The sequence below is a fragment of the Pinus tabuliformis genome, chromosome Q, assembly GCF_031772625.1.
Source record: "Pinus tabuliformis cultivar Carrire ecotype Pingquan chromosome Q, CPIR1, whole genome shotgun sequence".
In the NCBI taxonomy this organism is placed as follows: Eukaryota; Viridiplantae; Streptophyta; class Pinopsida; order Pinales; family Pinaceae; genus Pinus; species Pinus tabuliformis.
Window position 1 is genome coordinate 118,800,083 of NC_142296.1, and position 25,220 is coordinate 118,825,302.

Consider the following 25,220-nt stretch of genomic DNA (forward strand, 5'->3'; position numbering starts at 1 on the left):
CCATTGCTAACATAATGTAAGCATAAGTAAAATCTAGAGTAATGGTTACAGAAAATGCCGGCAGGGTACATGCTCTAGGTGCCAGGTGGATAGAGCAATAATGAAAAAGGTACAGTGAACAGACAAACACTCTCGGAATTTGGTAACTAGGAAAAGCTGCCAGCATAAACGCAACTCCAAAGCAGACTTTAATAAGTGCCACAAAACTTGTATTAAAAGCTCAAACAAGAAACAATTAATAGCATTACGAATCCTTAGGAACGCCCTCGAAATTAAAGCTGTCATATGAATAAAAAAAAACGCCCTCGAAATTAAAGTTGTCATATGAATTAGAAAAAAAATAAATTGTTTTTACATGTTTCACTCTGTAAATATTTTTTTTATATTTCGATGGGAAGCATTACATTTCTGATAACCTAAACTTGACATAGAACAGAGAGAATGTGTAGCTGCTATTTTGACGGCATTATCAGCCAATGGAAAACCAATACGCTTGGATTCTTCGTCTCCGATGGAATCGTTCACAAGTAGGTCGCGCCATGAGGATTTCCTGGTTTCTTGAACGTTCCATAATTTGAAGGCTTCATCTGATATATGATTACTAGAGCCCTCATCGTTATAGCCATTTGCTCTTACAATTCCAGAGTGTCACACGACTGTTTTTATTTTAACGCCAGTGGCTTTGAACACAAGACTTTGAACAGGAACAGGAGAATTTGATCTTATTCTTCGATTTTCTGAAGTCCTAGGTTGAGATTTGTTCATTGACAGGCACAACTCTTTTCCCATATGAGTGTTCCAGTAATTCTTGATTTCATTGTCTGTTCGACCAGGCAGTCGTCCTGCTATCAGAGACTGCCTGCAAATACATTGTATAGTAGAGATTAAATCAATGGAATATTTTCAAAATATTTCAAAACCTAAGAAAACCGAAAGTGTCATATGCACTGATTTTCTACATACCGATTGCCAAGAAGACGATGCAACCGAATAATGAGCTCCGCCTCGTCGGGAGAAATGTTACCACGTTTAATGTCGGGGCGAAGATAGTTCAGCCAACGCAACCTGCAACTCTTTCCACATCTCTTAAGACCTGCAAAACAAAACCTACCCGCTCATTTAGCCTCTCAATGCGCATTTTGTTTGCAATAAAAATTGCAATTAGAATTTTACTGAAACTCACCTGCTTTTTTAGGGATATTTCTCCATCCATCGCTGCCATGAATTCGAATGTACTCAGAGAGAATCATATCCTCCGTGGCGAACCAAGCCCCATGGCTAAGACATTCTTTTGAATAGCAAGGGGATCTAACCATCTTCAATATTCCTCTGTGACCCGTTAAGCCTAACTCAAGACAGCTGATGATCTGCTCTGACACGGGACTGGCCTCCTCGCTTCTCTTTGGAAATAGTGCGCTTCGAAATTCAAATTTGAATTCAAATCAAATGGGTATATGACACGGGACTGGCCTCCTCGCTTCTCTTTGGAAATAGCGCGCTTCGAAATTCAAATTTGAATTCAAATCAAATGGGTATATGAGTATTAATGTCGACGACTGGATTACATACTATCATGTATGCTATGTCCAAGAAGTATTGTATGGTCATGTAGCGGTTGCCCGATTGTTTGTTGCCGAGAAACCAGGGAGATGGGAGTCCCCATATCGAGACGGCCAAAACCCACTGTCAAGGTACTGTCTCTGGTATTCTTAAGGGTGCATTAATGGATCTATAGATTGGAACTAGGTTTTGCCATGAAATAGTAGGTACAGTCAGTTGAGGTTGGTTCAAAGTGAAGAATTTTTCTACGGAAGATCGTGTGAACGTGTGCTGTATGATTGGAAGTTGCCATCATTGCAATTCTTGTAGCAAAGGGCAAGAACAGTACTGTGAGAAGGTCATTTGGACGTATGGAAGCACTGATATTGGTGGTTCTGTCACTTTTGGAGGTTACCCATCCTTGATGGTTTGTAACCAGAGGTAATTGATCATTATCCCAACTCATGCAACCATTTTTTTAGGGCGTAGGTTAAACTTACCATAAAAGGCTTCCTTTTCTGTCCATATATGCCTGCGTATGTTTGGAATGGGACCAACGAGTTTTGGGAATCTCCCAATTGACACAAAACCTCAGAAAATTTAATTACGCCAAGTTCCAGCGAGGGCCTGCCGACACGGGTGGTTATCTCTGCCATATAAAATCTAACAAATGCCATTATTATTTTTCTTTATATTGGTTAAATAGGGTTTTAATCATTTGGGTGGTTTGTGGGTTGTAAGCAGCTTTGTGGTGAAGGTACCAGAGAATCTGCCCTTGGACGCCGCTGTACCATTGCTGTGTGCGGGAATAACGGTGTACAACCCCATGAAATATTTACAAATGACAGAGCCTAGGAAGAGCCTGGGCGTGGTGGGGATGGGTAGTTTGGGACACATGGCTGTCAAATTTGGCAAAGCTTTTGGATTGCAAGTGACTGTCATAAGTACATCACCTAGAAAGGAAAAGGAAGCGAGAGAAGTTTTAGGGGCAGATTACTTCGTCATCAGCAAAGATGAGAAACAGATGCAGGCAGCAGCCAAGTCTATAGACTATATTATTGACACAGTTTCTGCCAATCATCCTGTGGAGCCCCTCCTTAATTTGCTGAAGGTGAATGGGAAGTTGGTCATAGTTGGTTTGCTAGAAAAGCCTGTTCAATTTGCTGCTCCGGCTATTGTAATGGGTAAATCCTCTCTGCCCTTTTGTCCTGTAGATGAAAGATATAAACGAAATTATATTTTAACCGCACTGAGTATCAAAGACATCCACAACTTAGGCGGATATGCTATCTCTAATATTTGGATTTATTTACTGCTTTTTTGGACAAGAATTTGGGCTTTAGCCATGTTGAAATATAATTTCAACTGCAGCTCCATTAAACGGCGATCGTAAAACCATTTCAGGAAAACCGCCAGGCTTATCGCACCACTTTTCATGAGCAAGTGGTATTTTCTCAAACGCCCCTGATACTGTACACCTTCCGACGTGTGTCCACAGCACTTTTCCAAAAACCACTTTTCATCGGGGCGTAATGTTCGTTTAGTTTGGGTAAGTGATATCCGTCCGATTAAATCAACGGGCTTGCACCATTTGAACTTGCGTGAAGTAAATTTTTGGTTGACCACCAGTTTCTCCGTAGAAGTAATTTAATGAATTTACCGTGGTTGGTAGAATTATAGGTAAAGATTTTAGTTCATTTTGTACGGGAGTATGGCACGATTAAAAGAAAGGTATGGGCACAAGTAAACGTTGGTAAAAACCATTTAATTTTAATGTTTTTTTATGCACGTGAATATGGTATAGGTCAACGTATTGTTATGTTTAGTTTTTGTTCATAGTATATGGAATGCTCATAGTTCATTAAGAGAAATGTGTGGGACGCAGCAGCGTAAAAGATGTTCTGGTGTTCGTTGGTTGAACCAGCATTGTAAGGGAATGCGCAGCAGCGCAACTGTAATAATTTTTGGATGTTTCATATGAAATGTAAAGGGAGAAACTTGCCGCAGCAAATGTAAGGAATTTTTTTTTATTCCAGCAGTGAATGTAAGTGATTTTTACAGCAGTAAATGTAAGTTTTATTTTTACACACAGTAGTGTAAAAATAAATTTTGGAGCTGAAACAGAGTAATTTGTTATTGTGGAAGTTCTTGGTGAATCCCTCTGAGAGAGAGAGGAAGAAGTTTGTATCAGGCAGTTTATTAATGAATATAAAGTTTTTATGTGTGTGAAAAACTCTGAGCTTCTCCAGCAATCTATTTTAAGCTTCCTTGTGTTAAAGATCCCGTGGCAAAAATAGAGTATTACTCTATGTTCAGTGATTTTGTTTTGGAATTTTACAGCGAAAATTCCCAACAGTGGTATCAGAGCTTGTCCAGGCTCTTTGAAGGTGTCAAAGAAGCTGAAGGAAGGATTTTTGTTGCAGCAAATCTTCTACAGCAAAGTGAAGACTCAGTAAAAAATCCAAGGTATTTCTCAAGCCAGTTTTTGTGTTGAGGATAATCAGTGATTTTATATACACAGTCAGGTATTTGAAGCATAGTTAAGAGTGCAAGAATGGCTGCCTCCAGCACCAGCACTAGCATAGGTATCTTTAATACCTAGCTCCCACAGTTTAATGGGAAAAACTATGACTACTGGGCAATAACTATGAGAGCCCTGTTTGCTTCTCAAGATTTATGGGAATTAGTTGAAGATGGATTTGAAGAACCAGCAGTTGAAGAAGAATTTAATAACTTGACACATGAAAAGAAAGATCTGTTGAAGAGCTATAAGAAGAAGGACTCAAAATCCATCGTGTTTTTGTATCAATCAGTGCATGAGAGTGTGTTTCCAAGGATAGCAGCAGCCAAGACATCCAAAGAAGCATGGCAAACTCTTAAGATAGCCTATCAAGGGATGGAGAAAGTGAAGACAACAAAACTACAGTTGTTGAGGAGAGATTTTGAGAATCTATGCATGAAGGAGTCAGATAATATTGACTCATTCTTCACACAAGTGATTGGTCTGGTCACACAGATGAGGTCTCATGGAGAGATTCTTGAAAAAAGGAGGATTGTGGAGAAACTGTTGAGGGTCCTACCCTCAAAGTTCGATGTGATTATTACCACCATAGAAGAGAGAAAGGATCTCACAAAATTTTTAGTTGATGAACTACATGCATCACTGATAACACATGAGAAAAGATTGATTAGGAATGAAAACTCATCTCTAGAGCATGCCTTCAAGACCCAGATGTCCTTTGGAAGAGGAAGAGGTCAAGGCAGAGGAAACAAGAGAGGAAGAGGCAGAAGCCAAAACAGAGGTGGAAGAAATAGTCTTGTGAATGCTCAAGGAAGAGGCAGCAATCTAAATCAGAACCAAGGCCAAGGCAGCAGTCAACAAAGTGGACAACATCATGCTCAAGGACAAAGGTATGAAAAATCCAATGTCCAATGTTATTATTGTAAAAAATATGGGCATTATGCAAATGAATGTAGGAAGAAGTAGCATGATATGAGTAATAGATCTAGTGCAAATATCACTAGATTGTTAGCTTGTAATATGGCTGAAACAAAGAGTGATGATATATGGTTTCTAGACTCCGGTTGCAGTAACCATATGACAAGAAACATAGCCCTGTTTCCAATTTAAATTAGAGTGTGAAGTCACAAGTCACACTTGGGACTGATAGTAAAGTTTCTGTTATGGGAAAAGGAGAAGTAAAAATATTTACAAAGAAACGTGAAAAGAAAACCATAGCAGATGTCTATTATGTTCCTGGAATGAAGTGTAACCTCTTAAGTATTGGACAGCTTGTGCAAAAAGGTTACAATGTTTTCTTTGTGAATGATGTATGCACCATCATGGATAGAGCACCCAACAAACGATGTATTTCTGAAGTGAAGATGACGAGGAATAGGATGTTCCCTCTCAGAATAAAGGCAGATTTAAAAAATAAAGAAGTAATAGCAGCAGTGACACAAGAGGCTTTCTAAAGCGTACCAAAGGATGAAAATTGGTTGTGGCAATTGAGATTTGGACATCTCAACTTTGGAGGTCTTAATTTGTTGAGTAGAAAAGGAATGGTAAGAGGATTACCATTGATAGAGAAACCAGACAGCCTTTGTGAAGGTTGTATCTTGGGGAAACAACACAGAGAAAGTTTTCCATCAGGGAAAAGCATAAGGGCAAAGGCACCCTTAGAGATTGTCCACTCAGACTTATGTGGACCGATGCAAACTCCATCACTAGCAGGCAACCAATATTTTCTAACATTCATTGATGATTTCACCAGAAAGACTTGGGTTTATTTCCTGAAGAACAAAAGTGAAGTGTTTGAAAAATTTCGAAATTTCAAAGCACTTGTAGAAAACCAAAGCGGGCTGCATATCAAAGTTTTAAGAACTGATAGAGGAGGTGAGTATATCTCCAAGGAATTTCTACGTTTTTGTAGAGAAAATGGAATTCATAAGCAGTTTACAGCTAGGTACACCCCGCAGCAAAATGGAGTTGCTGAAAGGAAGAACAAGACAATCATGGATTTGGCGAGGAGTATGTTAAAAGCAAAGCATTTTCCAAATGATTACTGGGCTGAAGCTGTACACTGTGCAGTATATATTTGAATAGATGCCCAACAAAAGAAGTCATGAACAGAGTGCCGAAAGAAGCATGGAGTGGGAGAAAGCAAGGAGTCACCCACATGAAAGTTTTTGAACGTGTGGCTTATGCACACATACCAGATCAACTAAGTAAAAAGTTGGACAACAAAGGGGAGAAATGTATTTTCATTGGATACAGTGAGGAATCCAAAGCTTACAGGTTGTATATCCCATCTACCAAGAAGTTTTTTGTGAGTAGATATGTTCAATTCATTGAGGAGGAAGCTTGGGATGGAAGCATAGAGAAAACAGTGAATGTTAAAAACTGTTTGTCTCATGATGAAGATGATGAGGAGATAGCTGAAATACATCCCAAACAGCAGCGCCAACACAAGGACAGCAAGAGACACCCTTGAGGAGAAATGAGAGTGCTTCTCCAAGCACACCACAAGGAGGAAATTCAAGTGCTTCTTCAAGAACTTGTACACCAAATGAAAGAGGTAAGAAATTCAGAAATTTAAGTGACATTTATAATGAAGGTATGAATTCCTTGTTTGCTTTATATTATCATGTTGATGACCCTATTCATTTCAAAGATGCAATTAAGGATAGGAAATGGATAGAAGCTATGGATGAGGAGATCAATGACATAGAAAGAAACAAGACATGGGATTTGGTTGAACTACCAAAAGGAAAAGAAGTCATTGGAGTCAAATGGGTATACAAGACCAAGAGTAATGTTGAAGGCAAAATAGAAAGACACAAGGAAAGACTTGTTGTCAAAGGACATAAGCAGCAGTATGGGAGAGACTATGATGAAACTTTTGCACTGGTTGCAAGAATGGAAACAGTGAGAGCAGTGTTGTCCATAGCAGCACAAAACAAGTGGAAAGTTTACCAAATGGACGTGAAGTCAGCATTCCTAAATGGAGTGTTAATGGAAGAGGTTTACATTGAGCAACCTATAGGCTATGAAAAGAAAGGCCAAGAGCACAAAGTGTGCAGATTGAAGAAAGCTCTTTATGGGCTGAAGCAAGCACCAAGAGCATGGTACAGTAGGATAGATTCCTATCTACTGGAAAATGGATTTGAAAAGTGTGAGGGAGAACCCACCCTCTACATCAAAGAAAAGGATGGTAAATTAATAATTGTTGTGTTATATGTTGATGATGTTATTTTCACAAGCAATGATGTTTATCTTATTGAAAATTTCAAAACAGTCATGAAAGAAGAATTTGAAATGACTAACATGGGTTTGCTGAGATACTTCTTAGGAATAGAAGTAGATCAAAATGAAAATGGGATTTTTATCTCACAAGCAAAATATGTTAATGAAGTGTTGGAAAGATTTAATATGCAGGACAGCAAGGCAGCAATCACTCCCACAGTGATGGGATTAAAACTCAGCAAAGAGGACAACAGCAAGGATTTTGATCCTAGTTTGTACAAAAGCATAGTTGGTAGCCTCATGTATTTAACTGCAACTAGACCAGATATAATGTTTGCTGTTAGCTTAATTTCCAGATTCATGGAGAGGCCAAAAGAAGCACATTGGCAGGCAGCAAAAAGAATTCTGAGGTATGTTAAAGGTACTAAAGGTTTGGCATTTTATATACTATCTCAGAATGTTCAGATTTAATTGGATACACTGATAGTGATTGGGCTGGAAGTGTAGATGATCGGAAAAGCACATCCGGTTATGTTTTTCACATGGGTTCAGGAGCCATTTCATGGGCTTCTAAGAAACAACCTATTGTAGCATTGTCTACAGCAGAGGCAGAATATGTGGCAGCTACAGCAGCAACATGTCAAGCAGTTTGGATGAGAAGAATGTTAAGGAGTTTATGCCAAGAGAAAACAAAAGGAATTGTGATTTTTTGTGACAATAGCTCGGCTATTGCATTATCCAAGAATGCTATGTTTCATAAGAGATTGAAACACATTGACACAAAGTTTCATTACATCAGGGAATTGGTAAACAATGGAGAAATTGTTTTAAAACATTGCAGGACTCAGGAGCAGGTTGCAGACATTCTGACCAAGCCATTGGACCAGAAAAGTTTTGAGTTTTTGAGGAAATGTCTGGGTATGACTGATAATGCAGCAGTTGAAATTAAAGGGGAGTGTTGAAATATAATTTCAACTACAGCTCCATTAAATGGCGACCGTAAAACCATTTCAGGAAAACTGCCAAGCTTATCGCACCGCTTTTCATGAGCAAGTGGTATTCTCTCAAACGCCCCTGATACTGTACACCTTCCAACGCATGTCCACAGTACTTTTCCAAAAACAACTTTTCATTGGGGCATAATGTTCGTTTAGTTTGGGCAAGCGATATCCGTCCGATTAAATCAACGGACCTGCATCATTTGAACTTGCGTGAAGTAAATTTTTGGTTGACCGCCAGTTTCTCCATAGAAGTAATTTAATGAATTTACCGTGGTTGGTAGAATTATAGGTAAATATTTTAGTTCATTTTGTACGGGAGTATGGCACGATTAAAAGAAAGGTATGGGCACAAGTAAACGTTGGTAAAAACCATTTAATTTTAATGTTTTTTTATGCACATGAATATGGTATAGGTCAACGTATTGTTATGTTTAGTTTTTGTTCATAGTATATGGAATGCTCATAGTTCATTAACAGAAATGTGTGGGACGCAACAGCGTAAAAGATGTTCTGGTGTTCATTGGTTGAACCAGCATTGTAATGGAATGCACAACAACGCAACTGCAATAATTTTTTTTGGATGTTTCATATGAAATGTAAAGGGAGAAACTTGCCGCAACAAATGTAAGGAATTTTTTTTTGTTCCAGCAGTGAATGTAAGTGATTTTTACAACAATAAATGTAAGTTTTATTTTTACACATAGTAGTGTGAAAATAAATTTTGGAGCTGAAACAGAGTAATTTGTTCTTGTGGAAGTTCTTGGTGAATCCCTCTGAGAAAGAGAGGAAGAAGTTTGTATCAGGCAATTTATTAATGAATATAAAGTTTTTATGTGTGTGAAAAACTCTGAGCATCTCCAGTAATCTATTTTAAGACTCCCTGTGTTAAAGATCCTGTGGCAAAAATAGAGTATTACTCTCTATTCAGTCATTTTGTTTTGGAATTTTACAGCGAAAATTCCCAACAAGCCACATAGAAGTTTGGATATAATTTTAATTTGGGTGTGTGCAGGTCGTTGATTTTTAGGGGGCAGTTTGATTGGAGAGGTGAAGGAAACTTAGGAAATGTAGACTTTTGTGATTGGAGGGGTGAAGGAAACTCAGGAAATGTTAGACTTTTGTGGAGAGCATAACATATGTTGCATGATAGAAAAGATTCTAGTGGAGTATGCAAACATAGTAATGGAAAGATTGGTGAAGGGAGATGTGAAGTACCATTTTGTAATTGATGCTGCCCAAAGTTTCAAATCCCATGAATGAAGTGTGATGTTTTTAATTATCATTAGAGGTAGAAAATGAAGAACAACATAGGAGGAGGTTGCATGTGTGTGTCACAGAGCAATCTGTTTAGGCGAGATACGCAAGATTAACAAAAATGTCTAAATGGGTCGCTGTCTCTAGAGATATAGCCATTTGGAACCGCTACCTTCTGTTGCTGTGGTCAGAGACTCATAATGTGAGGGTTCTCCGGTCGTACTTTACCATTATAAATTTTAGGTTTTGAGGGAGTCATTGAAATGCCTTTTTTCATGGACTGGACAAGACTATGGATTTATTGAATCTCAAAGGGTTGGTAATGTAACAATACAAATAAATAAAAGATCTGAGTTTATCATATTTTATAATATTAAATTATTATATATTATTTTTTCATTTTAATTTGTTAATTATGTGTTTTTATTAAGAGAAAAAATCTGTAATATTATTTAGGAAATAATATACATTTATACATGCCTGGTACAACTCAAAAAATATGATTAGAAATAAAACATCATGATTATTTTTTTTTATACAAAATAATAGTGTTGGCTTGAAAGAGACTATTTTATTTTTATGCTCAGTTAAATAACTATATAAAGAGTATACAATAAAAAAAATAGTTTTGAAAATAGATAATAGATGAGTTGTTAAAATAATGTTTTTGGCTACCAAATTCGCAACCTGTGTGTGCATAAGAAAAAATATGTACATATGAGCTTTAAATTTTGATTATGGCCAAAGGTTGAGAAGAATTTGATGGATTGATCTTTTTTGTGTTGAGTAAATTTTGTTGTGTTTTTGTCCATTTAGAATCCATTTTTTGAAATGTCGTCGCCCTTTTGATTTATATCCTTATAAAGGTATTTTGATTTATATCCTTATAAAGGTATTTAAAAGTTATATGTGTGACTTGTATAAGGATTGAGAATATTTTGATATAAAGATAACAAAGTGTAGTTCTTTAGCCTAGTGAGTCATCTAATCTATAACAACTTTTAAGTTGCAATAAACATTAAGAGTGGTGAGGTTTTATGCTTTTCCAAAGTTTACGAGTGTTCAAAGAAAATAATTTAACATGATTATTTGGGCCTAGTCCAATATTTCCACACAAAGAAAAGAAATGAGAATTGTTGATGAAGATTCGGCCACCAATCCCTCCTTTTGAGGGATGATTTGTGCAACATCGAAGAAAGATGAACATCTATGTATTAGTGCTTGGAAGCAAAAAAGATTTTTTCACCAATCAAGGAATTGATTCCTAAATGCTCAAGCTTTGTAGTGCTATTCAAAGAAAGGAGTGTCCGGGATCCTCAAAAAAATTTCTTGCTTTTTCTCTAACCAAATGCCCCATGCAATAGTTAATGGTAAGGTTTTGAGAATTGATTTATGTTGTTGTGCAACTCAATCTAGAGGAGATGTGTAGGTGTAATATAAGTATGTATATCAACATTTTTAAATGTTGGTTCAATATATTGAAATTTTTTTATTTTTCCAAACATTTTAAAACAAAATAATGAAACAAAAGGCAATATTTTTGGTCATTCAAAGTACCCAGACAATTAACAATTAAAATCATTTTCATATAAATTGAATCAAAAAAATGCACCTTATTTATTATTTGAAAATTTCAATTAAAATTTGTTTTTGCAAGGATCTCTTCAACATATTTCTTCGAGAAAGATCTGCAAGAACTGGGAGACTTCTCTAGCTACCTATATTTTTAATTTTCCTTCCTACACATAGTGGGGAAACAAAGTAGAGTGAAATGTACATTCTCGATGCCTTTATTTTTCAGGAATCGACCTCTTTTTCTTTCAAATGGTCGGTGATATGTCTTTTCTTCAATTAGAGTTGCATTATTTTTCCTCTTGTTTCTTGTGTTTTAGCGATTCTTTAGTAGATTTTGAAATTCATTTAAAATTTCAAACTTTTTAAGTTGTCGCAACCATTTTATGGGAGACTTTTGAATGTTTGGAGGGCGCAAAAGGTTACTGTTTAATTTGGCATAGAAGGACAAGATTGTTAAATGTTTAGGTTTTATTCACCTAAACCATAGGCGTGTCTCGAATGACTCTGTGTTTGAGTTGTTAGGTCGTATTGTGTAGTTTGGCAACGAAGTATACGTGGGGGAAATGCATGGCATAGGGATCTAAACCAAAATGGGCCGATGACAATGGAATAGTTGACTCCAGGCCTAGAATTTGATAAGTTGTAGCACGCTATTTTATCTCTTAGACCTTATTTGATAGGTGGATAGGAAATGTGCACCCCATTTATGACGCTTATTAAAATTTTAAAACTTTCAAATCTACATTATGTTTGCTAAGATACCCATCATACTTTGTAGTGTGTATTTACAGGGTATTAACAAGTTTATATTTACATGATTAGATAATGCATTAGAGAGGTGGTGCCATAACTATAGGGTTTATTATAATGTATTATAATATTGTGATCTATGACAATTCGATATGATGAGTGGAGAAAATAAATGAAATCGTAAATATAGTTTAATGTTACTTGTAAAATATTATATATAGTTCATTCGATTGGGATGTCTAATATGTATGGATTATGTTTTATTTATTATTTAATTTTTCTTTGTGAGTTTTCTCATTTGTATTAACTTTTTTTTGCAAGTTTGTTTAGTGTTGCTTCTATTTGATCGTGGTTGATATGCTAGTCCATTGTAGTTTTCTCTCTGTTAAATTCAAACTTTCAAGGGTTTAAAATTGTTTGAAACTTTGATGAATATTGCATATACAAAGATGTTAGTAGGGATTGTAGAACACATTGATGGTGATTCTCTGGACAACTTGTCATTATTCAAAATAAGAAAATACTATCTTGGCTTGAACCTCTTTCTCCTTGCTTCAAACTCTCTATTACAATGGTGGAAAAACAGGGTGGGTGGAGAAGAACAAAAGTGAAGTTAGGAATTATCTTCTACTTAGTTGCAACACCCACTTTTGTCGCCATTCCTTGGTCTAATGAAAAAGGAAATTTGTATTCTTATGAGAATAAGGCATGAACAATATGAAAAGACATTTTCATATCCATTATACATAGGACATTGTTTCATTTTCTACTTTGTTGATGATATGAACAAGTAACTTTTAACATGAACGTTGGTAATTTCATTTCTTTGTGTATGATTAGGAGTATGATCATTATCACATGAAAAATTTCACATGAGTGAGGTTTAAAAATGATATTTCTTATTTTAAACTAATATCTTTATATGTAAAATAAATAATTATAAATCACACAACATACCATAAACCACATGAAATGGTATAAAGAATTAAACTCAATAATTACATTTCTTAAAAAATTGAATGTTTAATAATAATGTTCTTATAGACCAATAATTTTTTTAATAATAGTATACTATATTATAATACAAATAAAATAAAATCTTTAATATAAAATAGAATCTCATTCTACACATATGTGGTGTCCCTTCCCCAATTTAAAAAACATTTTAATTTGGGTTCAGGAGTTTAGGTCAACTCCAACAGTATCGTGGCTTTTCAAAATAACTTGAGCCTACTTCCCTGCTCACCATTATTCTTAAAAAATTTCATATATTAACGCAAGACAATGACATTCATAAATCTGTATGAAAAGTAAAATGACATGCATGAAAAAATAATGACCGATCATCAAATTTTCACTTGAAAGGGAGGATAAATTTCAAATTTCAAGCTTGACTGATTCTTTCGGCCATGTAAGTTTTCATTTTCGTTGATCAATTATTTTAAAAGAAAAATAATTATATCATTGTCAAAATGTGTTTCCGCATTTCTATAGTCACGTATTCAACTACCAGAATATCCCCATGCAATATTCCAAAATCTTCAACGACATACGCTCTGGCCTTTTCAACATTCAAAGACAAGATCCAATATTTAACTTTGAACTTTAATATAATAAATCACATGTTTTGCATATTTTATTAGTTATGCAATTTTAGGGATAGATAGCCATGAGGAATTAGGGAGGCATGAGGCAGATACATGTAGCAAATTGTATTAGGTTATTAGAGTGCTTCATAATTTACAAAGTTCCATTTTTGTTGCACAGTTAAAGCCAGTTGTAGAGCCTTTGCTCGCTTGTCCAGAAAATGGTACCCTCTCAAGCCCGAAGTGATTAAACTAATTGGTGGGCCAAGTTCATTCTTTTCAAGTTAATTTTGTTTAACAAAATTCACATAAATTATATGGCCATTATCCCATCATCAAAGTGTATATTATCATAGTTATATAAATTAAATCTGCGATAAATATTTAAATCATTTATGTGTCATTTAAATTATTAGTTTTTTAATTCATATAATATATATAATAGAAATAGTATTTACAATATAATTTTTAAAATAGAAAAATATTTTTGAATTTGATTAGCGAAAAAATTATTTGAAATTATATTTTTAATTTTTTAAAAACTAGTCTAGATTTATCTTAGTTCTAGATCTACTAAGCATCGAGAGGGATCAAATATCTTGAGATGCAAACCTCATTTAAATTGAAAAGAGATTTGATCTCTCTTAGCACTTGGTAGATCCAGAGTTAAGATGGATCCCGGCTAGTATATAGTCTTCTATACTATCTTCCACCCAAAGTAGACTATGACCCTTATGCTCTTAGATTTCCTTCCACACCACTTGAGTTAAGGGACCACGAATGAATAAGTGAGGTATTAATTAACTATTATGTTGACATAAAGCGTAGCGAATGAGACATGTGAAGGATATTTTTTGAAGGACATCCCAAGTAGGGGCCTTTCCCTTTAATAAAAGCCACATGAATCATTTTTCCTTTGGAGGGAAACACATTTTTCAAATCCTTTTCTCCCACCATGGAGGATTTTGTGGCCCATTTTGTTGATCTAAGTAGAGGTATCCAAATTTTGGAGAATAATCTTCGAGAGGGCTATGGGACTAGATTAAATGATCATATTCTTGATTAAATATGGATTAAATCTAACCAAAAATCTATGTAAGGCATTGATATAATTTTATCATTCAACTGCCTCATTATCTACCAAGTTTAAATCATTTGAAGAGAGCCAATTTTGTTGGAAAATATTTTGTTGATGAATAGCTACTTGCTGAAGGGAATATATCCCTTGTTCATTTAGTAGATGGATCAATTTATTTGAGAGCATATGGTGGTTTTTCAATCCTATCCATGGATTTTATCCAACAAGGACTTGTTGTCCATAGCCAAACTTCAATAAGAGACCTTCACCAATGATATAGAAAGCTTGAATGACAACTTTCCATATTATAGAGCCACTTTTATGTGTTTTTATTGGGTTCTTGATCCAGTCCAATGCGAAGGAGGGTGAAATGTTTTTTGTTGTACATGATTTTTTCCCATATCCCATTCCCCTAAATAATTCTCCATACTCCTTTTGCCACCAAGGCTTTCGAAAACCATAACAATTTTTTTATGCCCCAACCACCAAAAGGCTTTGGAGATGCAACGGAGGACCATGCAGTAAGGGAAAATCGTATTTTCTCTTGATTTCTTGGATAACGAAATATGAAGCAAATTTGTTTGATTTTGTGGAGAATCCCTGATGGAATGCATGAGAGAGAGAGGCCCAATAGACCCATATAGCTTCAATTTGCATTGCAAAGGACGTCTACTAACTCTTGAGAACCATTTGTTGCACCATATTCGAACCCTTTTTTCAATCTTGACTAGAAGCCAATTCCAACATGCTTTGGAATATTTGTTGGGTGTGATGAGGAAACCAACATATTTGAAAGAGGAATTTATTTTATGTGGAGGTGGAAATTTTGAAAAATTCTATATTTTTCCTCCTTTGATAAGTAGTTTCCAAACATGTTAGATTTATTTAAGTTGATCACCATCCTAGTAGCTTTACAGAAGAGATCCAAGATTTCTCTTAGAATTCTAAAATCCTAAAAATATTTATTGGAGTAAACAATAATATCATCCACAAACAACAGATGTGTGAGATAACAATTATTTTCCATTTTTATACCGTGGAAAATATTCATCCTCTTTGCATCCAATATAGCTCTGCTCAGATTTTCACAACTAGAAGGAAAAGAGGGGGGGGGGGACAGTGCATAACATTTTATGATTCCCCTCTTTGAGTTGAAAAAAGGTGAGACAAATTTGTTTATAAGGAGGTCCATGGAGGATATAGTAACACAATTATGGACCTAGGATGCAAATGATGGGTGAAAACTAAGGTGAATAAGTAGAATATGGATGAAGAGTTAGCCGACCTAATCAAATTCTTTGGAGAGGTTGACTTTGTAAATGAAAGCTTTATGTTTTGAAAGATGAATGATATGGAGACCTTCTTGAGTGAGACAAATTGCTTGATGAATTTGTATTCCTTCTAGGATACCAAACTGTTCCTAGGATATATGGTTAGATAATTTAGGCTTTAGCCAAAGGGAAATGATTTTAGTAATGATTTTATAAATATAGTTACATAGAAAAATAAGCTAGAAGAAGTCAAAAGAGGATGGTGAGTCCTCTTTAGGGACAAGAGCAATAAAAGTGGAGTTGAAAGGTGCCCAAATTATTTGAGTAACACATGAATACTCCACATGATATATACCTAGGGGGGATAATATGGGGTACAAAGGGGGAGGTACCCAAGGCAATAATGTAATAATGGGATGGGCCATAGTAATAAATAAGGTGGTTAACCCATATCATGTAAGGGACCACAAGTAGCTAGTAATAATGTAGTGGGCCCATGGTATTAGTTTGATGGTATGAGGGAACCATGGTAATGACCCATGGTATTGTATGTATGAGGCCTATATAGAGGCTAGAGACTCCACATGGAGAGATGTCAAGGATTATTGTATGAACAGGCATATGGCTTGTGGAGTGTTCTCCTTCCTTAAGGAGTGAATGTATGGTGTTGCCCTACCTTAAGGGTTTTGATATCAATAAAGAATCATTTCTATCTATATTCAGATCTTGTTATTCTTGGGTTTATTTATATTATCATATATTTCTGGGTTAGATCTATAACAAGTGGTATCAGAGCTATAGCAAGTGGAATCAGAGCTATAACACATAACATGACGAATCATGCAACAAGTACATCACCTAGGTGATTCCGCATCACATCCAATAAGGAATCATGAAAACATGTAATAAACAAGATCTTGCGTCAACATCAATCAAGGATCTGTGCAACACAATGCATAAAGAAGAAGTACATGAACACATCATACACTTCACAACCAGGGGCCATCTGAAGAAGTGGATGTCAAACTGCTGAAGCTGTTCGGACCATCGATCTCAAGGCATCGATTGCATGAAAATGACTGCTCGCACATGAATGTGGACATCTGCATTGGCACTTAGAAAAGTGGCTAGAAAATGAAATGAGAGAATGAAAAATCTGAATGCACCATCAGATTTGTGGTGTCGAGTAGTGTAAAATCAATTGTCCAAAATCTAAATTCTGAAAAATTGAGAATCTGGGGCTTAAGGAATATTTTAGATTCCCCCTAGATTCCTCAAAGATTCTGCTCCATGGATGGACTTGAAATATGCAACTCAAATGACGAATCTGATCTTGCCATTGTGATCCCTGCGAAAAACTGTGAAAAACAAGTATAAACTTGATTATATTCTGACATGGCAAAATTTTACCTTCTCGGGAAAATTTCAAGGCTCATGGTTCCGCTCTTTGTTTTTGCAGTGATCATGGTTCCATGTGCATTCTGAAAAATGACCGAAAAATGCAGAACTTTGATGGAGAAATGGATAGTACCATTGCATTCGTGGCGATGAGAGGTGTTGAATCCATATAAAATTTGTCAAAATCTGACAAAATGGAAATTTGGCCCTCTTGCAAAATTCATGGTTCCTGCATTAAATAATTAATTCGCCTTGATTTGTGTGCTCGCTCCTGGTTCCTCCATCTACCTCGAACTGCATGCACTGGTAAAATTCTAGGTTTATATTAAAATTCATGGGCAAAAATACCAATGTAATTGGTTGGTGTAATGGTAAAAAGTAGGATTTGGTTGAGGAGGGGTTGGGTGGTCAAACCTTGCCCCTCCTATCTTTTTCACAGGATAACCTTCTAAAAAAAGCCAACATACAACAATCGAGGGTCAGGTTCGCATTGGGTGGCTCGCCACCATAATCTTCGCGCGCTATTTTTAATTGTTGTAATGTTTTAAGTTTGGGCGTATACAGTTTTTGGTTGGAGGGCGCATTTATTTTGGGTGTGGTTAATGTATGGGGCCGTCCAGTGGGTCAGCCCACGTGGCCGGGCGGGTTCAACTCCCACCGGCCTCACCATTTTTTGATACATAGTGTGTAGGTTGGTTGGGGGTGGTGGGGTTGGTGGCCCCCACCCCTTTTTAATATATATTTTTTGTTTCTAAAAACAATGAATTTGCACTTATTTGAAATTCGATTTTTGACCATAGGAGTCAAATTAACGACCCCACAATTTCAACCAGAATCTGGTCGGAGTTGGCCGGAATCTGGTGGCCGGGTTCAGTTCAAATTGTGGCCTCCTTAAGCTGCCCAGTCATCAAAAAGTCAACCCAACTTTGACTGCTTCTAACTTTCGCATACAGACTCAGATTGATGAACCATTCGCATTGCCACGATCAAAACGACGAAGTCTACGCTCTAGTCCTAGGTCGAGCATAATCAAAACACTTTGATTTTTGAGCTTTTCCTGAGTCCTCCTTGCCCTATGTGTGTCTCTGGAGCCACCTGGATCATCAACATGACCTACATTTATGTTTATAAAAGATGGTTCTATATTTATGTTTATAAGAGATGGTTGTAGTAATTCTATTTTTTTAAGGCAAAAACAACTCCATGTAATGTTCCTTACCTGTATATTTATTTTTGCTTGAGGCTATAATTATTTTTGACACATATACAAAGATAAGTTTCATATCATTTGCGTGTCTAATGAATATACATAATTTCACGTCTTGTTGTGCATTTGGCTTCACAGTCCTCCCATACAATTAGTTTCCTTCCATCTTATTAAGCGGTGATTCCGCCTTGGTTTTAATTTCACTTTATCCTTCTCTACTTCTCTCCATCATAGTAATACAATCATTACTCTCCTATTAAATATTTATTGATTAAAATATATCTATCCAATATTGGATTTTTAATAATGATACATTTAAAAACAACTTCATTGGCTTTTTAATAATGATACATTTAAAAACAACTACTTCATCTTCATACTTTAATAATCATAAATTTAAAAATAGCTTCATCGCAATAAATGATAAATTTAAAAACAACTTCATTGGTTTTATCATTTAAAAACAATTTCATTATATTTTTAATAATGATAAATTTAGAAACAACTTCATAATTTCGTAATGATAAATTTAAAAACAACTTTATCTCAATAATTACTCTCATATTACTAAGGGAGTTGGGTAGTTCAAAAGTAAATTCTGCCATGATCAGATCTAGATTTGTGATAATCTGGAGGAAACATATAATGCCTTTGACATTTCTAACCTTTAAATAACAAAGTCGAGGCAATGATCATATATGATGATGATGATAATGGTGCTTAATGCCCATTGAGACCAAATTGGTCTATCAAACCTATACTTTTCTTAGTTCTTAATTGTCTAGCTTCTCGTTTTTCTTGACGAGATTGGTGCTGTAGCTTTTTTTTTTTTTTCTCTACGGTCTTCCAACTTCCTTTATCTTGCATCTCCTTCATCTTTTCTGGTTCTTGGGACATTGGTGTCTTAGCTTCGCAATCTGTTGTGTTCGTCCTTTTCAAGATAGTCGGAGAAGAAGTTTGGTCTGGGAGATCTGCTTTGTTATTAAATGAAGATTTATTTTGTGCGGTATTCGAATCCTCATAACTGTTGATTCTTGAGGGATTATCGAATTCACTTTTTGTTGTTGGGTGGGGCTTTCCCCTGCTTGTCTTAAGAGTTGTTTCTTTCTTGCTCGATTTCTTGTGATTTAGAGCTTTCTGGAGAGTATTGTTCCTTGATGACAGTGCAATGTTCTTCTTGTTCTCCTTCCCACCATGTAGATCTGTGGTGATTCTTTCTAGCAGAATTTTTCTGGGAGGCTATTGGGCAATTTTTGGCTAGATGGCCTGTCTCAAAGCAGGATCAACATCTGAAGAGGACACTTTCATAATCGAGTTTCTGGTTCCACACATAGTCTTTACTTGTTAGGTTTATTTCAGCTGGGAATCTGGCACTGAGGTCCATTTCCACAGAGATGTGTGCATAGGTGGTTCTGGCATATTCCTATGTTTCTGGGCACCTGCAGTAAAATTTCTCAATTGCATTTCCAATGGCTTTTAGCGAGGAGAAATTCCAGATATGCAAGGGTAGGTTTGGCAATCTCACCCAAACTGGTGCTGAGGTTATGACTGTTGTTGAGGGATTGAATGATGGGTTCCATGGCTTCATGAATAGGCCTAAGTTTTCCCAAAACCAAGGGTCAAAATCTAGAATACATTGTTTGCTTTCAGAGTTTTCAAAATCTACTATAAAGAAACCCTTAGCATAGGGGTAGATATTAATTTCATCAGAAATGACAGGGTTTGGAGAGTTTTCAACCGCAGCCAGAAACCATTGAATTGAAAAATTAGGGCACTTTCAGAAAACTTCAAAACCTCATCGAGTGAGGCCTGGACCACCTAGACAGTGGGAGCTGGGGTTTCATTGACAATATGGGCAGGAGCTTTTACCCTAGAGGCGGACAGCACTGAGCCAACAGCTATTTTCGCGAAGCTGGGAGCCATCTAGATCAGGGCCGATCGATGATTCCCAAGCTTATGTATGCCCCTGCGGAAGAATGCGAACCTGGAAGATAACCATGCAGAAGATAACCCTGTGGAAGATTCACTTGGGGTAAAGAGGAAAGACCTAAGCCAGGAGTGCGGAGCGATGGCGATGTATATCTACTTTCCTTGTGCAATCAGTCTGTTTCAGACTACAGATCCATCACTCGTAGAAGACAGCCGCATAGAGTAGGTTATATGAGTGACACAAATTATATTAGATAGGAGTGACAAAAATTATATCTATATATTCGTTCATTTAATATTCTGGAAATTTAACTCCCAAATTCACAATGATAAGATATATCACATATGAGTGACACAAATTAAATATCTATATGTCTATTCATTTAATATTCATTTATGAACATTTAATTGCTAGTTTCTATCCACATTTAAGTTCTCTCCACCTTTCCATACGATATAAAAACAACAACACATCTAAGTTCTCTCCACTTTTCCATACCATATAAAAAAATAACAAATCTAAGTTCTCTCCACTTTTCCATACCATATAAAAAAATTAACAAATCTAAGTTCTCTCCACTTTTCCATACCATATAACAAAAATACTGATAGCATTTCACTTTTCCATACCATATAACAAAAATATATTGGTAGCATTTTACTTTTTTTATACCATATAACAAAAACTCTGATAGCATTTCACTTTTCCATACCATATAACAAAAACACTGATAGCATTTCACTTTTCCATACCATATAACAAAAATACTGATAGCATTTATGAACATTGAACATCTAAATTCTGCACTGGGGGTTGTGTTGTGCTGCTATTGTAGATTCTGGAGCTTTTATGAGCAATTGACTGTAGCTACCTGCGGTGAAGGTTTTGGAACTTTCATGAACATTTGACTGTAGCTTTATGCGCTGATGGTTTTTGTGCCATTATATATTATGGAATTGGTTGTGCTGCCATTGTAGACTATGGAACTTCTTTGTTGGACCAATCCTGCAAACTTTCATAAAATTATTGCATTATAGCTATATCTAGTGTTGAAATTACCTTACATTATAACTATCTAGTGTTGAAATTACCTTAACTTTTCATTTCAGGCTTAGCATCAGACCTAACATAGAGTTTTCAATTCAGACCCGGCATGGACTACTTCTGCGGACAACCCCCTTGTTCAATTAATATATTCGAATTTTTTATATATATAATATGAATAATTAAGATTTTAATGTATTTGGTAACTTATCCTGAGATACCAATACAATTTCATTAAAATTTCATGTTATATCTTCCTTGAACATATAAAAAACAGCGTATGAGGGTTTCCACCATATTACGCTGCATGGTAAATTATTAGTGAAAACAACAGAAATTACATGCTACAGCCTGGTTTTGTGTGTCTGAATAGGAACCACGAATAGTCCAAATTCCATTCCTCAAACTTCGGATTAAATGGGCCAAGGACAAAGGACAAGTATTAAACGTCATAAATTACAGGGTACAGAGTACGTCATCCGGTGTAAAAGTTTTAAGCCAACCGGTAATAACGCCAACGTCCATCTATCTTAACGGTGACAGAAACGGTTGCCTTGCTTGAACGGTACTCGGTATCCTCCGCCCCATAACATGATTATTGAATGGTACTCGGCATCCTCCGCTCCCTAACATGATTAATAAACTCAGTTGTTTTTAGTGCGATTTTTTGGAAATTCCGGTGAGGGAATTCGGTAGAAAAAATTTAGGTTAAATCTTGATTTGTATTATTTAAAATGGTTTTTTAACTGTACATTTGGATTCAACACCTTGAAAAACTGATAGGACGTTTTGATTGTGCAAAAATTACCTATCAACTTTGCGATTTCAATAAATTGCTACCGAATTTTAGAAAAATTTGACGAGAAAAACCCACCAAAAAAACCTCAAAAAAATCTTTTAAAACAACTGCTTAATAAACCCCATCCTAATTAATTGCAGACCGTCAAATGTGGAAGATGGGCGGTGGTCCACCACTCTCTGTCCACAAACGCAAAAGATTCTGGACGCGAAGTCGTCGTTTCCCAAAAGAAACGGACTACCTACACAAAAGCCTGAAGTTTCTTCCCCTCCACCAATCTTTGAAAGTCGTGTGGCGCGAAATTTCTCCGCTTTTACACTAAATGTACCGAGCATACTTGACCATTTAAATACCCATCCCAACACCCCCTGTCTCCTCAAATCTGTTCTTTACATTCATCTGCTCAGCTGCTTCTTTTAAGTGAATCAAATGTATTTGATTGTTGTGAAGAAGAGAAATGGTGAAGGAAGTAGGTCGGTTTAATGTTCAGGGATGGGCTGCTAGAGACAAGTCTGGCATTCTCTCGCCCTTCAATTTCACTCGCAGGTTCCTCCTCGCTTTACTTTCATAACTGCTTTTATTGATACCCATTTGCAGAAAACTTACATTTAAATTGTCAAGCCTTGACAGGGAAACTGGGCTGCATGATGTTACTGTCAAGATCGTATACTGCGGAATCTGTCACACTGATCTACATCAAATTCGTAATGAATGGAAAGGTTCCCAATACCCAATGGTTCCTGGGTAATGTCTTCATGATCTTCAACACTGCTTCACATCAAATAGCAAGACAGAAAGAGTATATGCCTAGAAGTTCATGCTCAATTTTAATTTACTCGCAATTCTATTTTTGCAGCCATGAAATAGTAGGTATAGTAGTTGAAGTTGGTTCAATTTTAATTTACTCGCAATTCTATTTTTGCAGCCATGAAATAGTAGGTATAGTAGTTGAAGTTGGTTCAGAAGTGAAGAATTTTTCTGCTGGAGATCGTGTGGGCGTGGCCTGTATGGTTGGAAGTTGCCATCATTGCGATTCTTGTAGCAAAGGCCAAGAACAGTATTGTGAGAAGGTCATTTGGACGTATGGTAGCACCGATGTTGATGGTTCTGTCACTTTTGGAGGTTACTCATACTTGATGGTTTGTAACCAGAGGTAATTAATCATTATCCCAACTCATGCAACCATTTTTGTTTTAGGGCATATGGGCTAAACTCGCCATAAAAGGCTTCCTTTTCTGTCCATATAATCTTGTTCATGTTTGGAATGGGATCAACGAGTTTCGGGAATCTCCCAATTGACTCAAAACCTCGGAAAATTTAATTGCGCCAAGTTCCGGCAGGCCTTGCCGAGATGGGTGGTTTGTCTCTTTTATATAAAACCGGAGACAAATGGCATTAATATTTTTTCTTTATATTGGTTAAATAGGGTTTTAATAATTTGGGTGGTTTGTGGGTTGTAAGTAGCTTTGTGGTGAAGGTACCAGAGAATCTTCCCTTGGATGCCGCTGCACCATTGCTATGTGCGGGAATAACGGTGTACAGCCCCATGAAATATTTCCAGATGACGGAGCCTGGAAAGAGCCTGGGCGTGGTGGGGCTTGGCGGTTTGGGACACATGGCTGTCAAATTTGGAAAAGCTTTTGGGTTGCAAGTGACGGTGATAAGTACATCGCCTAGCAAGGAAAAGGAAGTGAGAGAAATTTTAGGAGTAGATCACTTCGTCATCAGCAAAGATGAGAAATAGATGCAGGCTGCAGTCAAGTCTGTAGAATATATTATTGACACAGTCTCTGCTAATCATGCTGTGGAGCCCCTCCTTAATTTGCTAAAGGTGAATGGGAAGTTGGTCATAGTTGGTTTGCCAGAAAAGCCTGTGCAATTTGCTGCTCCGACTGTTGTAATGGGTAAGTCTTTTCTGCCCTTTTGTCCTGGAGATGAAAGATATAAACGAAATTATATTTTAACTGCACTGAGAGTATCAAAGGCATCCACAGCTTAGGCAGATATGCTATCTCTAATATTTGGATTTCTTTACTGCTTTTTTGGACAAGAGTTTGGGCTTTAGCCACATGGAAGTTTGGATTTAATTTTAATTTGGTGTGTGCAGGCCGTCGATTTGTAGGGGGGAGTTTGATTGGAGGGGTGAAGGAAACTCAGGAAATGTTAGACTTTTGTGGGGAGCATAACATATGTTGCATGATAGAGAAGATTCCAGTGGAGTATGTAAACACAGCAATGGAAAGATTGGTGAAGGGAGATGTGAAGTACCGTTTTGTAATTGATGCAGCTCAAAGTTTCAAATCTGATGGCGGATCTGATGAATGACACTGTTTTTAATTAATCTTCTGGAGACAGCAATTTAGAACCGCTGCCGTCTGCCGTGGTCAGAGAAGCAATGTGGGGGCTCTCTGGCTATACTTCACCATTATAAGTGTGGGGCTCTCTGCCCTAACTTTACCATTATAAATATTATGTATTGAGCGATTCATTGAAATGCCCTTTTTCATGGACCCGACAAGAGTGGATTTATTGAATCTCGTGGAAAAGAAAAATAGTGATTTTTTAACCTATTTTCCTGTGTAAATTAGATGAAGTTATTTGTAAATAAAATGTTAATTTACAAGTACTATGATCGGATATTAAATATTATAAACTTTGTGCTGTAAAAATAGTGATTACTTATAAAATAAAATAAAATAATAACCACTTAAAAGTAGTAACCATTTTAAAAATAAAATAAAATTACAACACATGTATAAAACAATATTTAATGATCGTCTCCTAATATATATAGGAGACCAAGATACAAATATAATATAATGGCGCAATAAAGAACTTCAATATCAATGGTAAAAATACAAGAATAAAAATAATTGAAAAATTCCAACACAATCAATACTAAAGGTTGAAAATAAAGGCAGGTAGAGCAATTCTCACACTATAAAAGGTAGAGTAATTCTCCCCACAATAGCACTTCCATTAGAAATTTCGAAAGCCGCTACTCGTCTTTGTCAAGGAATCCACAATGTGAAACACTGATAT

The 25,220-nt window shown here is 36.2% G+C and overlaps 1 protein-coding gene and 3 pseudogenes across 1 annotated transcript; 3 read left to right on the forward strand and 1 right to left on the reverse strand.

Annotated features, from left to right (window-relative positions):
- Positions 1-648: 648 nt before the first annotated feature.
- LOC149218523 (transcription factor MYB123 pseudogene) lies at positions 649-1,316 on the reverse strand (annotated as a pseudogene).
- A 220-nt stretch (positions 1,317-1,536) lies between these two features.
- On the forward strand, positions 1,537-9,670 carry LOC149218524 (putative cinnamyl alcohol dehydrogenase 2; annotated as a pseudogene).
- A 12,878-nt stretch (positions 9,671-22,548) lies between these two features.
- LOC149218525 (putative mannitol dehydrogenase) lies at positions 22,549-23,922 on the forward strand. The gene is made up of 4 exons (XM_089386579.1): positions 22,549-22,724; positions 22,809-22,922; positions 23,104-23,317; positions 23,605-23,922. The coding sequence occupies exons 1-4, from the start codon at positions 22,636-22,638 to the stop codon at positions 23,920-23,922; spliced, it is 735 nt and encodes a 244-aa protein (XP_089242705.1). The 5' UTR covers positions 22,549-22,635.
- Positions 23,923-24,503, forward strand: LOC149218526 (putative mannitol dehydrogenase pseudogene; annotated as a pseudogene).
- The last annotated feature ends 717 nt before the right edge of the window (positions 24,504-25,220 follow it).

What these genes read in the sequence shown, in the direction of transcription:
- LOC149218525 (XM_089386579.1), top strand. Translation starts at nt 22,636, where the DNA reads ATGGTGAAGGAAGTAGGTCGGTTTAATGTTCAGGGATGGGCTGCTAGA. An exon ending in CCCTTCAATTTCACTCGCAG is followed by an intron (nt 22,725 to 22,808) that starts GTTCCTCCTCGC and finishes AAGCCTTGACAG; the next exon opens with GGAAACTGGGCTGCATGATG. An exon ending in GAGGTTACTCATACTTGATG is followed by an intron (nt 23,318 to 23,604) that starts GTTTGTAACCAG and finishes TTGGTTAAATAG; the next exon opens with GGTTTTAATAATTTGGGTGG.